The 14,748-nt window shown below is 32.2% G+C and overlaps 1 protein-coding gene across 1 annotated transcript; it reads right to left on the bottom strand.

Moving 5' to 3' along the window:
• Positions 1-622: 622 nt before the first annotated feature.
• On the bottom strand, positions 623-2,954 carry LOC110719144. The gene is made up of 2 exons (XM_021898049.1): positions 1,424-2,954; positions 623-1,044 (listed from the first exon to the last, which is right to left on the bottom strand). The coding sequence occupies exons 1-2, from the start codon at positions 2,952-2,954 to the stop codon at positions 623-625; spliced, it is 1,953 nt and encodes a 650-aa protein (XP_021753741.1).
• Between the last annotated feature and the right edge of the window lie 11,794 nt (positions 2,955-14,748).

Below are 14,748 nucleotides of genomic sequence, written 5' to 3'. Positions count from 1 at the left end.
CATCACTACGTTCATCAAACTTTCCCAAGTTCCTTTTACCATCATTATGAACAAAACATTTACAACCAAAAGATCTAAAATAAGAAATATTAGGTTTTCTCCCTTTGATCAGCTCATAAGGAGTTTTGTTGGTAATGGCTCTAACTGATACTCTGTTAAGAATATAGCATGATGTATTCACTGCTTCTGCCCAGAAGTTCCTAGGCAAGCTACTTGAGATCAACATTGTTCTAGCCATATCTTTAAGACTTCTGCTCTTGCGTTCCACCACTCCATTTTGTTGAAGGGCCCTAGGGGCAGAGAAGTTGTGATCCATTCCATGTTCAGTGCAGAATTCATCAAATTTCGAATTTTCAAATTCTGTGCCATGATCTGATTTGAGGTGTATCAATGGATTACTTGTTCTTCTCTGTTCTTTCTTTACAAAAGCTACAAATTCATCAAACGTTTCATCTTTACTCACAAGAAAGAAAACCCAAGTAAACCTTGAAAAGTCATCAACAATAACCATAACATATCTCTTACCACTTCTACTTTGGATTATCATAGGACCACATAGATCCATATGAACAAGTTCCAACGGTTTTTTGGTACTTACCATTTTCTTGGACTTAAAAGAAACTCAAGTCTGTTTTCCTCTAACACAAGCATCACACACTTTGTCATACAAGAACTTGATACATGGAAGTCCTTCCACTAGTTCCTTAGATCTCAGTTTATCTAGTAGAGTAAAGCTTGCATGTCCAAGTCTTTTGTGCCATAATAAAGGATTATTCTCAATGACACTAAGACATGTTAAGCTGCTATTAGGAACTTCGTTAAGATCAACAACATATGTGTTTCCTTTACGAGTTCCTTCTAAGATGATGTTCCCAGTGTAATTGTGAATGATTATGTACTTATTAGAAGTAAATCTTACGGAGTTACCTTTGTCACAAAATTGTGAAGTACTCAACAAGTTGTGTTTGAGACCCTCGACCAAAAATACATTATCAATTGCATGGGAACTTGACCTTCCTACCTTGCCAATAGCAACTATATCTCCTGTCATGTTATCACCAAAGGTCACATTTCCTCCATAGTAGGCATCCAGTGAGAGAAATCTAGATTTGTCTCCAGTCATGTGCTTAGAACAACCACTGTCGAGGTACCAAGTGTTGTTCCCCCTCACTAGAACCTGCATGACAAATCAAGCATTAGGTTCAGGAACCCAGGTTTCATTGGGTTCCTGTGTAACAACAGTAGGTTTATTCTTTTCGATCCAAATTTGTTCTACATGCCTTTTGTTTTTCTGTGTACTCTTTTCTTTCTACTGGACACTTAACTTGTTTGTGTCCAGTATTCCCACAGAAATAACAAATTATACTACTAGGCAGGTCAACATACTTCTTTTCCTTTTGGAACTTCTTTTTGAAACCCAAACCTTCTGTTCTTTTGGTTTGAGCTTTGGTGATCCAGTCAGGAACTCTGTAATCTATAGGTTGTTTGCCTTTCCTGGCTTTCTCAAGTTCCCCCTCAAGTCTTGCTTTATCCGCTTTTATATTTTCTAAGTCAGATTTTAGTTTTTCAAAATTCGGATATTGAGCAAGTGGAGGAACTTCAGAATCAGGGGCATTAAGACAGAGTTTCATCAAGGATAGTTCCACATTCAACATTATGTTATCATGTTTTAACCTGTCTATAGTTTCTTTTAAATAATTATTATCATCAAACAGACTAAAGAATCTATATTGAATATCAAATTTCAGATTATCAACGCACTGATTGTTTTCTTTAAAAGTAACCAAAGCTTCATCACTTTTATGTTTAGCTTTACGCAAATCTTTAAGTTCTTCTTGAATTACCAAGACAGTTAATATTAAGTTTTCTTTAGAGAAATGTCTAAGTTCTTTTTGAGAATACCATACCTCAGACTCTAGTTCCTTCAGTTTTGCCTTCTCATCAATTTTGGCCATCAAACATAGATAGGCAGTTTCCTCTGGTGGTTGTTCTTCCTCTTCCTCAGAATCTGAATCTCCCCAAGCAGCTAACATGGTTTTCTTCATGTTGTCCTTGGTGAAGTAAGGCTTGTAGACTCTTGACTCTTTGGATTGCTCCTTGCTCTTAGTCTTTCCTTTCTCACTGTCTGGTAGTGGACAATCTTTAATGAAGTGATCTTTCGAGCCGCACTTGAAACAAGTTGTGTTTCTGGAACTTGCATATTTCTTGTTCCAATCAAACTTCTTGTAGTTCATCATCCTTTTGAACTTTCTGACTAGCATTGCCATTTCTTCCTCATCAGCATCTGATTCCTCTGAGTCTTGAGCCTTAAGAGCCAGACTCTTGTTTTTGGAACTTTCAGAATTGGAACTCAAATGTAGTTCATGAGTCATCAATGATCCAGCTAGTTGTTCCATGTTGAACTTTGTGAAGTCTTTAGCTTCCTGCATAGCAGTCACCTTTGATCTCCATCGTTCATCTTGTGGTAGACTCCTCAAGATCTTCCTAGCCTGTTCATCAATCGGAATGTGCCTGCTAAGGGAATTCAGTTCATTAATAATATCATTGAACCTAGTAAACATTTCCTCTATAGTTTCCTCTGATTGCATTTCAAACCTTTCATATCTAGACATCAACAAATCAATCTTAGAACGTTTTACCTCATTTGTACCTTCATGAGTTACTTCTAGTAGATCCCAAATCTGTTTAGCAGACTTGCATCCCATGATACGATTATGTTCATGAGGTCCAAGTCCACAATGCAAATACTTTATGGCTAAAGCATTCAATTCAAGTTTCTGATAATCTTCTTTATCATAATTAGAAATAGGTTTAGGAACTACCTCTTTATTTTCATTGGTTATGGTTATTTCAAAATCACCAGCTTCAATAACACACCAAACCTGGTAATTTTCTGCCTTAATAAAGATCTTCATCCTGTTCTTCCAGTAGTTGTAGAACTTACCATTGAACATGGGTGGACGTTGGGTAAAATACCCTTCTTCAAGTTTCTCTTTGTAATTCATCTCTCCAGGAACTTACTCAGCAAAGTTATTCGCTTATACGAGAGTACCTTGCTCTGATACCAATTGTTAGTTGAGACGATTAATACAAGAGGGGGGTGAATTGTATAGAGTTCCTAAAGACTACTTTTTGCGGATAAATAAACAATGCGTATAGGAACTTAAGAAAACACACAGATTTTACGAGGAAACCTTCCAGGGCCCAACCGGAAGTAAAACCTCGACCCTACCTTAGGGATTTCAAACACAAAACACTTCACTATAATATGACAAACACCACGTTACAACCTATTAGACACAGACCTTTATTTCACAAGTTCCTCACTGGACTTGCTACTTGATAGGACCCTATCCTACCCAATCTAAGCACCACACTTAGATTCACTCGTACCACCAAAGCACTACACGTGCTGCCAAAGCACAAAACACTCGTACCACCCCAGTACAAAACTCACAGCCTCACCAAGAAGCTAACACAAAACTGTATGTAATATAAACTATAGATATCACCTAAATAACCCAACCAATACAAATATAAGACACCTATTATGATAGGTAAGCAATGCACGAAATCCGAAACTAATATGATAAGTTAAAAGCTTGGTAAACTTACTCAATTAAGGCACTGTGATTTCTCCACGCATAAACTCACAAAAACCTAATTCATTTTGTTCTCTACTATTTATACAAGTAACACTTGTATAGAAAGTAGGTTTTCTAAAAAGATAAATATGTTAACTTAACTTATCTTTTAAACACGGTTTTAGCAAATCAAGTGAAATAAAATCTTTTCCGAAAATAAGTATAAAAAGATATTTATTAAGAATAATACTTATCTTTCTTAATAAACCGACTTTAGAGAAAAATAATCTTTTTAGAAAATCTTTTCCTAAAATCTATCTTTTATTATTCTCCATATTTATTTTATTTACCAAGCAAACTTATCACGTTTCTAATAAATTTCGTGCATTAACCTACTTACCATATTAACAATAATTTCTAAGAATAAAACCTTAACTATTATTGCTTCGCCGCACTCTGATCAGGTAAATTACTTGGGCTCCAAGCATATCAAGTTCCAACAAAAAACTTAACTGCTAGTCTTCAAGTTCCTGTTAGGGAACGTTCCTGTTAGGGAACTTAGCTCTTGTTAGATAACTCTTTCTCTGATTTGTTTAACTTCTTCAATAAAGATCTTCTTCATGTCTTCTTAGATTCAGATGGTTCTTCAATCGCCAAGATTATTCTATACCTTGACTAATCACACACTAGAGAATCTTTATTAGTTGAGTTTGCTTTTAGTTCAACTTCCTCATCATCAAAACCATTATGCTTCAACACCATAAGAGAAAGGGTCCATGAAAATCTCAAATCATACAATATGAACAAGAATTACACTACACCATCTAATAAACCAAATTGGTGTAAAAAGAACTTAGTTTAAAAATAAAAAGAAATAAAAATAAAAATATAAAACCCAAAAATATGACAGATAATTTGAAAGAAATCATACCTTGTCGTAGTCAATATTGATTTCTCCATTATATTGTAATCCAGATTTGTTGTTATTATATTCGGAGTTAAAATGTGTAACTTGTTTGGGAAGATGAGAACGAATGTCGTCGGAATTTGATTGTTGATGATCAATAATCATGGTTTTTGGTGAGAAAAAGCGACGTAAAGAAAACTAAAAATTAAAAAAGTGAAATTGAATAAAATGAAGATGGGTATGTTTTGAGGGGTTGTTCTTTTTGACTTCTTTCTCTTAATGATTTATTTATTTACTAGTTTATGATTTATAATTAGAGTGTCTTTCTTAATTGTGAAGAATGATATAAAATCGTTATTTTTTTGTTTATTAAATCTTATATATAACTAGTTTTGTGTCCGTGCGATGCCCGGGTTTATTTATAGAATTATAAAATAAATTTTAATCTTTATACGATTGAAGTATATTATTTTAACCGATTAGTATATATTATAAATGTATGTTTTATGCTTTGAATTATTTCCTTTGCCCAAAAAATATTATGATACAAAAAATAATTTATTAACTTTTAAGAATTATAATCTAATAATTTTTTTTAGTAAAATTATAATTAAATTTGCACATTTGAAATATTGGTATTTTATAGAAAATAAAACTAATTTTATCCTAAAATTCAATCCAAATATAATTTTAAATTAACTATTTTTATCTTATGAGGTCTATTTAAATCTATCCAACGTGGCGCGACACTTGGCGAAAAAACTAGAACGCCAAGTGTCGCAGCGTCGTGACCTGGCTAAAAGTTTAGCTTTATATATATTAGTTATATGATTGTAGAGTCAATTCACCACAACCCTCCGAATCACCAATATTCAAATCTCATGCATTTGATTTGATTTTTTTTTAAAAAAAAAATTACTTTTTTTTTTAAAAAAAAAATTACTTTTTTTTTAAAAAAAAAAATACTTTTTTTTACAAACCAATAACTACCCAAGTACCCATCCCACTATATTATTTATTTATTTTATAACTTAAAAAATAATAACATCAATAAGGATAATAACTAACCATCCCACTGCACCTTTTTTTTTTGTATTATTTTCAAGGAATTGCAATAATAAATAAAAACAATACTAACATTTCACTTTGTTTTATTTTTTATCATAGCACTCTAAATCCCCGACCCTTTAATTATATGCATATTTTTTGTGGACTATCCTACAAACAATTTCCACTCCCCTGAACATAAAAAAAAAATGTACAGCAAGCTATTTGGGCGAATGGCCTCACCGAATAGCTTCGTGCAAAAGATCAAAAATAGACCTATGACACTAACTACGTAACCCCTATAACAAAGAACATGTAACCTCTATAGATTTAACACACCCATACTTCCCTAATCATCAAAACAAAAAAAAAAATGTATTGCACGCTATTTACGCGACCGGCCTCACCGAATAGCTACTTGCAAAAGATAAAAAATAGTGGTTGCAAAAGACTAGTCACTCCTATAACCCTCATGGTGTAACCCTTATAACACTAACATGGTTACCTCTATAACATTGAATGGATAACCCCTATAGGACTGATAAAATAACTCTCATAATAGTTGCACACACGGTGTTATAACAGTTAGTTACTGTATCAAAATCAACTTCCCGTATTTTTTGATTTTTTTCTATTTTTAGATTTATTTTTTATTTCATTCTGTAAAATAAATATCCCGTGCATTGCACGGGTACACTCTAGTTATGAAAAAACAAGAGAAACTAATAACAAATCTAGAAAATAATAAGACAAAAAAAAAATAAACAAAAAACGTCAAAAACAAAGAGACCACAACAAGTAATTAAGCCGCCAAAGCCTAGAACCTTCCTCGTAATAATCCGTCCTCCCAAGTCCTAAACAGAAAATCTTGCATGGACCAGGACCACATTACTAACTGACATTATATTCAATATAGTGACCCGTAATTATATTATAATAACCTTATTTTTAACATAATAACATTTTTTTTAATTTGTGTGACGTTTTATGTTATTATGAATTTAAAGTACGACATTATGTTGAATAGTGACCTCATTTTAACATAGTGATCTTTATTATTCATATTGACCATTACATTAAAAATTTCATAAAAAAATTAACCTCTTATAACTTTTATAATGTCACACTGACTTTTATTTCAACGTAATAACCTTTATTTTACGAAAATTTCACCAAATGCCTCTGAGTTATTTTTTTATTCACCAAATACCCATCAAAATTTTTAAATTCACCAAATATTTCTGAGTTTAAGAAAAATGTCACCGTTAGTCATTAATGACTAACGGCGGTTAACACCGTTAGTCATTAATGACTAATATGCCACGTGGCAGCCTCTAATTGGTTATTGTAATATTATTTAATTAATTATTAAAAAAAACTTTAAAAATTAAAAAATTAAAAAAAAATACCCCACCACCCTAGACCCACCCCACCCCAACGCCCCACCACCAACCCAGCCCCTGCCAGACGGCGCCGGCCGCCAGCTCCCACCCCTTCCCCTACACCGGTGCCGGCAATCTCCCTCTGTTTCCCCTCCCCGACGAACCTTTTTTGCCCCACTGCACCCCCTGCCATCCCCACCCCATTTCTACCCTAAACCACCACCCAAAACCCGTTAAACCCCTTAATCGAAAAAACCCCAAATCAAAATCTAGGGTTTTGATTTGGGGGTTTTTCGATTTTTTTTGTGGTGGTATAGGGGGGAAATGGGGTGGAGATGGCGGGGGGTAGGGCGAAAAAGGTTCGCCGGTGCCGGGGAGGGGGTTTGGACGCCGGCCGCGAAGGAGGGGGGGTTTCAAAGGATGGAGAGGGGTTTTAGGGGAGGATTTCGGGTGTCGTGGGGTAAGGGGGTAAGGGAGGAGGTGTTGAGGGTGGGGGGGCTGGCCTCGCCGGCGGATAGGGACCACTTGCGACCGGTTTCGGCTAGGGGTAGGGGGACCATCGGCGGCCGTTGGTAAGGGGTTGGTTTGGTAGGGGAGGGGGTGGCTGGGGGTGGGTTTAATTTTTTTTTTTGTTTTTTTTTATATAAATTAAGTAATTAATTAAATTAATTAAATAATTAATTAATAGAGAACCAATTGCAGCATGCCACGTGGTATAATTAACCTTAATGACTAACATAATTAACCACCGTTAGTCATTAAGGGCATTTGGTGACATTTTTGTGAAACTCAAGTGTATATGGTGAATTTGAAAATTTTCATGGGTATATGGTGAATAAAAAAATAACTCAGGGGCATTTGATGAAATTTCCGTTTATTTTAACATAGTGACTTTTTTTTTTATTAATAAAACAATCATATTGTCTCTAATGTTAGTGGTCCACAATAAATTAGTGTGAACCAGGTCTATTTAAGAAATTTGTAAGTCCCAAGTCCTTCAATAAATAAGTTAGCATGATGGTTCGAAGAGACCACCTTAAAGAACATAAACCGATGATTTAAATCCACTTCAATACAAGCCAGTCAACAACTTGGTTGGCTTTACGATATATATATATATATATATATATATATATATATATATATATATATATATATATATATATATATATATATATATATATATATATATATATATATATATATATATATATATATATATATAACTTTTAGCAAGTCATGAGGCAGCAACACTTAACGTTCCAACTTTTTGCCAACTTGTCAAGTATCGCGCCATGTTGGATAGATTTAAATCATCCTCATAATATAAAAAGGTTTAAAATTCTATTTTGATATAATTTTAAGATAAAATTGTTAGTTTAGAGTTTTCTTTTCGATAAAATACCAATATTGCATATGTACAAATTGAATTATAATTTTATTCAAAAAAAATTATTAGATTATAATTCTCAAAAATTATCATATAAATTTATTTATTATATCATAATATTTTTTGGAGTGAAGGAAGTAGTTCAATGCATAAAACATCCATTTATAATATATACTAATCGGTTAAAATAATATACTTCACAATTTAATAAAATTTCATTACTATGTAGACCAATTAATTAGTTCGGGTTATGAGTCATCTCGAATTGGGTCACTTAAGGTTACGTAGGAATGGCAACAGATCGGATTCGGGTCGGATGGAGCTCCACCCGCATCCACCCGAATTAACCCGCTCCACCCGATCCACCCTTCACCCGCAAAACCCATCACCCGCATCCGATCCATCCGTCATCCGCGGATGAAAGTGGATCGGATGCTTAGCTGGTGATAATTATAATCCTACTCTAACTATAAAATCTATTACGTTATATATATATATATATATATATATATATATATATATATATATATATATATATATATATATATATATAACTTTTAGCCAATTTCAAACTTAAAAAGTAAATCATTAATTAAATTTTTATTCCAAACTATAGCAATAATAATAATAATGATAAAATAATAATAATCATGAATTTCGGTACTACATAATTGGGAATTGAGGGAGGTTTTATATTTTTTAAAATAAAATTAAAGAATTTTTAAAAATATTTATTTTTTTTAGAAATATATAGTACATACATAATGTAGTATACTACGGAGTAGTATATAAGAAAATTGGCAATTTTTTTTTATATATATACGGATGAACTGCGGATCGGATGATAAACGGATGACGGATCGGGTGACGAATAAAATGGATCCCACCGGAATCCGACCCGATCCGTCACCCGATTTATCCGTCACCCACCCTTCATCCATATAATGCGGATTTTCGTCCCTTTATTTATTTCGGGTGGATCGGATTTGCGGATATCCATTTAGAATTGCCATCCCTAAGGTTACGAGTCAAGAAATGTTCAACCCTTGACTAAAGTTTTGGATTTGGGTCAATCCAACAGGCTTTGAACATTTATATCATTTAATTTATTTTTTGCTAATTTTTTATTTTTTTAATGTATTAAATTGAACATTTCTACCAAAATATTATTAGTCATTACATGCATAAGCCACTAGAAAGCAAATCGTCACAAAAATAATCAATTCCTAACTAATTTTGTATCAATGATATATTTTAAAATTTGATATATAGATTAAAAATTTATCCTTATCGCACGGGGAACAAAACTAGTATACACATAAATGAGAGTTTTTTCCCGAGTTTTTAAAGAGCAACGTAAGATTTAATTTTTTCAGCGCGCCATGTAGGATTATAAATTTTTGTTGTAACCAATTAAATAACAGACTATTAATTTATTTTAGAATTAAATAATTCAAATGCCACGTAAGCAAAATTGGCAAATGAGATTTTTTAGTTTAAATTAATTAAATATAAAATATTATCTTTTAATGTTAGGAATTTTATCTAAATATATAACAAATTTTAGTACATAAAAACCAAATAAAATAAAATTATTTTAAAAAAAATTCAAACAAATCGTGAGTTTTTAGAGAGCCATGTAGGATTTAATTTTTTTAGTGTGTCACATAGGATAATAAATTTTAATGGTAGCCAATTAAATACGAGATTATTAATTTCTTTTAGAATTAAATAATTTAAAGGACACGTAACAAAAGTTGGCGAATGAGATTTTCCAGTTTAAATTAATTAAATATAAAATATTATCTTTTGATATCAGGTTTTTTTTTATCTAAATATATAATTATTTTTAGCATATATATATATATATATTTTTTAAAAAATTCAAATATTTTCGTGCATCGCACGGGCCTCATCTAGTTATGGTTAATAGTTTTCCTCCAATCTCTCTTTACTAATCATACTGTTGCCCCTTCGAATAATGTGAAGAAAAAAAAAAGGAGAAATAGGAATAGTTTAAGAGTTAACAGCCACTTCCGAATCCATGGTTAGCTGGTGTAGACACCAATTTGTGTCTCCTTAAATCAAACCCAGTGACGAATACCTTTCATGTCATTTGATTATCGAACAAAGAAAAAGTGTGAAAAGTCTAGTGATGAGGATGATTTTATTAAAAATATCTCTTCTTTCTATTTTTGAAAATATTTATTTTCTCACCTATTTATGAAAAAACATGCATTTCAGTTTAGTTTGGTCCATGATATGGGTCCAATAATAGTGTAATTGGATGGGGCTTGAAAATAATTAGTCTAAGGTGCACCCTTGTGCACCTAAGATAGGTGTAATAAGTCAACCCAAAAGCCCAATTACACACTACCCAATTAAAAAAAGCCCTAAAACTAAAAAACACGAAAACTGCAATACACCCACCCACACCCAATAAATGTAACATCACTTCCAAACTCAAAACTCTTCTTCTATATGATTTTCTCTCTCCTCTTTTTCACTTTCTCTATTTCATTTTCTCTCATTAAAAAACTGCAAAAACATCAATGGACATTAGAGAAGAGATACAAAATCAAAAGGATCCTCCTTTAAAAAAAAGGCAATTTTATGTAATCTTCACTTAATTATGTTTGAATTTATATGATTATCACTTAATTTTTTTAAATATTTTTCGACACTCTATTGTTCGATTTTTTTTATTGGAATTGTAATAAAAAAATTAGTGAAATCAAACAGATACCTTATGTTCACATTTCAAAATTCATATGTTCGTATTTTTAATTCTTATGTTCATATTTTGAATCCTTTTGTAAACTTTCTTAAATGCTTATATTCACTTTCTAAATCCATATGTTCATTATTTTTATGTATATGTTCACCTTATGAAATGCTTAATTATGTTCATACGCATTCAAAAATGAACCAATGCATATGTTCATATTTTGAATGCATGTGTTCATATTTTTAATACTTATGATGCATATGTTTCATAATCATATTATTTTTTATTTCTTCAATTTTTTATGTTCATAATTAAATGCCTTATATTCATAATAATATTTTATATGTTCATAATGTAAATATTCATAGTAAATATTTATTGTTCATAAATATCCTCATTAAGTCTGTTTATGCAAATGTTCTCTTTATTAAATGCATATGTTCATATTTTTTACGCATATGTTCACCTTTTAAATGATTATATTCACTTTAAGGAAACCAATGCTTACGTTCATATTTTGAATTGTTATGTTTACTTTCTGAAATGCATATGTTCATATGTTTTATGCCTATGTTCACTTTCTGAAAAGGTAATGTTCATATTTAAGGGAACCGATGCATATGTTCATATTTTGCATGATTATGTTCATTGATAAATTAAATGCAGAAAATCAGATGAAATTCATACAAAGATGAAATTGATCGAAGCTAAAAAAATTCAATTCATATGAATTCAAAAAAATCAGATAAATAACCAATTCCATATTGTGAGGAACAGATTCAATCGTTAAATCGAAAAAATGAGAAAAATAGAAAAAAAAAACAGAGGAAAAAAGGAATTAAAGAAGGAAGGAGAAAAAACAGAGTATAATTTGTGAATTCAAAGGTTCATATAAAACTTACTCAATCGAAATTAAAGCACAAAATCAAAATTCACACAAAAATTCATACTTAATAACTACTTTCATCTTGTAAGAAACAAATTCAATCAAGAAAGTGTAAAAAAAGGGGAAAATTAAACAAACAGAGGACAGAGAAAATAAAAAACGAAGGAGAAAAATAGAGGAGAAGAAAGCTAATGTTCACTTTTCTGAAAAGCTAATGTTCATATTTTTTTGTTGTTACACCTATTTCTAGGTGCATGAGTGTGCACCTAAGAATATGCGGCTTAAAAAAATCCTTTCCAACAATATATTATAAGCCCAATTCTGATGAATAATGAGGAAGTTATGGCTAAAATACTAAACTGGACCCAAACCGGATTTTACCTACGACCCAATGATCATGTGGAGGGTCCAAAGGTTTAATCCTGTTCCTAAACTAATTAGGATTTATTAGAAATTTGTATGAGATCTTAATTATCTTTTTTGAAAAGATAAAATCAAAGAATTTGAAATTGAATAAAACTTTCCTTTTTTTTAATCCTAATTCTATTCGAATTTAAAGATGTTCAAAGACAGTAAGATATTTTTTTTGTGCCTCATAACTTTTATCCAAATCTTATATGGTTGGATAGATCTTGAAATTATCTTTCCAATGATAATTATAATATTAATTTCGAGCTATAACGAAAAATATATGAAAGGAATATGAAACTCTATCCAAAACTGACACCCTTCCACTCTTTCGGCTATATCTTTTTATCTACAAATGATTTTAATCTAATTTTAATTGGGTTGGAAAGTAGACTTCAAGAGATTTCCAACGACATATTATATGACTTAGTTGGACTTCTGGATCAAAAGATATGATAAAAACAAAATCCACAAAAATTGTCTTGCACCGCATGACGACAGAAGGGTGTTGTTGGACTTAATGGTTTTGATGATGACACAACCTCACTTACTTACCTACTAATAGAGGTTTGATTTTTTAAATGTGTGATCAGTGCAAAGACTAGGAGAATTAAGTGTCGAGCAAAGATACCACGAGGAACAGGAAGGCCAGAAACAAAGCTATTCAAAAAGAAGGGTTCCCTCACAGGAACTGGCGCTTCAGAAATGAAGACTTGAGAAGAGAAGGTTCTCTCAGGGAACAGAAGTTTCAGAGAAGAAGCATCACCAGAGAAGAGAAGTTCCTACCAAGGAACAGAAGCCACGGAGTTGAAGCTTCATCAGAAAACATGAAGACTAAATATAATTTTATATTTTAGGATTTATGTAAGTATGAGAAAATTAGTTACACTCGAAAAATCTGTGTGGAATTGGTCTTAGGATAGAATATTATGCATGCTAGTTTTTAGGAAAACTGTTGCAATTTAAATGTTTATCTTTTTTCTTAATTTAAAAAGATTTTATTTTATTTTCTTTTCTTTTTCTGATTTTCGGGAAATAATATTTAACAAAATAAAATCTCCCATGTTTTCCAAAACTTGCGGCCTACATCAGTCATGGCTTTATACATTGAGGAGTTCATGGTTCCTTAATTCAAGGGACATGATCTTCTTAGTGGGTATGAGTAGTGGCGTAGTGGATTTGCTGCATAATGAAGGTTTTCCAATGCATTTATTGCTCTATAAATAACTCATAATTTTATGTTGGAAAATCTTACCCTTGCTCACATAAGTTTTCAAGCTTCAAATCGAGTCAAGTGTCAATTCCACACAAGTTCATTAGAGTGCTCTTAATTAATGTTCTTATACCAGAGTTTGTTCATTTTTCGAGTTGTAATTTGGGGAATGGGGAAGTTCGAGTGAACGTTGTGTATGAGAAAGAGAAGTGAGAAAGAGAAGAGAAAGAGAAGAGAGAATAGAGAAGTGAGAAGAGAGAAAGAGAAGAGAAGAGTAACAAGTTGGGTGACTTGTTCCTCAGGGTCTCAAGTTCGTAGAGGAACTTGAGTTTGAGTCGTTAGCTTGTAATAGGATCATTTACCCTATTATAGTGAAGATTCTTTTCCCAAAATCCCAAGTGGTCGTGGTTTTTCTCCTTGTTAGGGCCAAGGAGTTTTCCCCGTAAAATCTCTCTTGCATTTTCTAGTTCCTTTAGTTAATCTTTCAGTTCCTTTAGCTAAGTATGAAAGATTTGAAATGCAGCCTAAGGAAACCATTCAAGAGATGCTAACACGTTTTACTAACATCATAAATGAGTTGGTTTACCTTGGTAGACAGATTCCTACAGATGAGCAGGTTAGGAAGGTTCTTAGAAGTCTTCCACAAGATGAGAGATGGAGAGCTAAGGTGACAGCCCTTCAGGAAACGAAGGACTTTACATGAACAACTAAAAGGCTCTCTCATGACTCATGAGCTACACCTTGGAGTCAACAATGAACCCATGAGGAAGGCCATGATAGAAGCCTGGGGAGACTCAGAAAGTGAAGATGAATATGAGGACCAACTAGAAGAGGAGACGGCCAATCTTTGTTTGATGACCAAATCAGATGATGAAAAGGCTTACCTTGAGGAACTCCAGAAAGAGGTATTTCTTGATCCTAAACAGCTTAAAACTCTCTCTAAAGATGTCTTGTTAGATATATGTCTAGAAGAAGAAGAATTCTTTAGAGATACATGTGTGAAGTTGAATAAATGTGAAAAAGCTCTTAAGGTTTGCAAAGAACATGGTGTTTGGTTGGAAATAGCCTATGCCAAGTCTCAAAGCAAACTAAGAGAACTTGATTTTAAATACAAACACATAACTGAGATAGCTGATAGAATTAAGAATGAAAGTATTCTTCTAATGTTGACTAACTCAGTATAAGCTCATAAATTCTGATATC

The sequence above is a fragment of the Chenopodium quinoa genome, unplaced genomic scaffold, assembly GCF_001683475.1.
Source record: "Chenopodium quinoa cultivar QQ74 unplaced genomic scaffold, ASM168347v1, whole genome shotgun sequence".
In the NCBI taxonomy this organism is placed as follows: domain Eukaryota; kingdom Viridiplantae; phylum Streptophyta; class Magnoliopsida; order Caryophyllales; family Amaranthaceae; genus Chenopodium; species Chenopodium quinoa.
The sequence above is the reverse complement of the archived record's forward strand: the minus strand, read 5'-3'. Positions and strand labels throughout refer to the sequence as shown.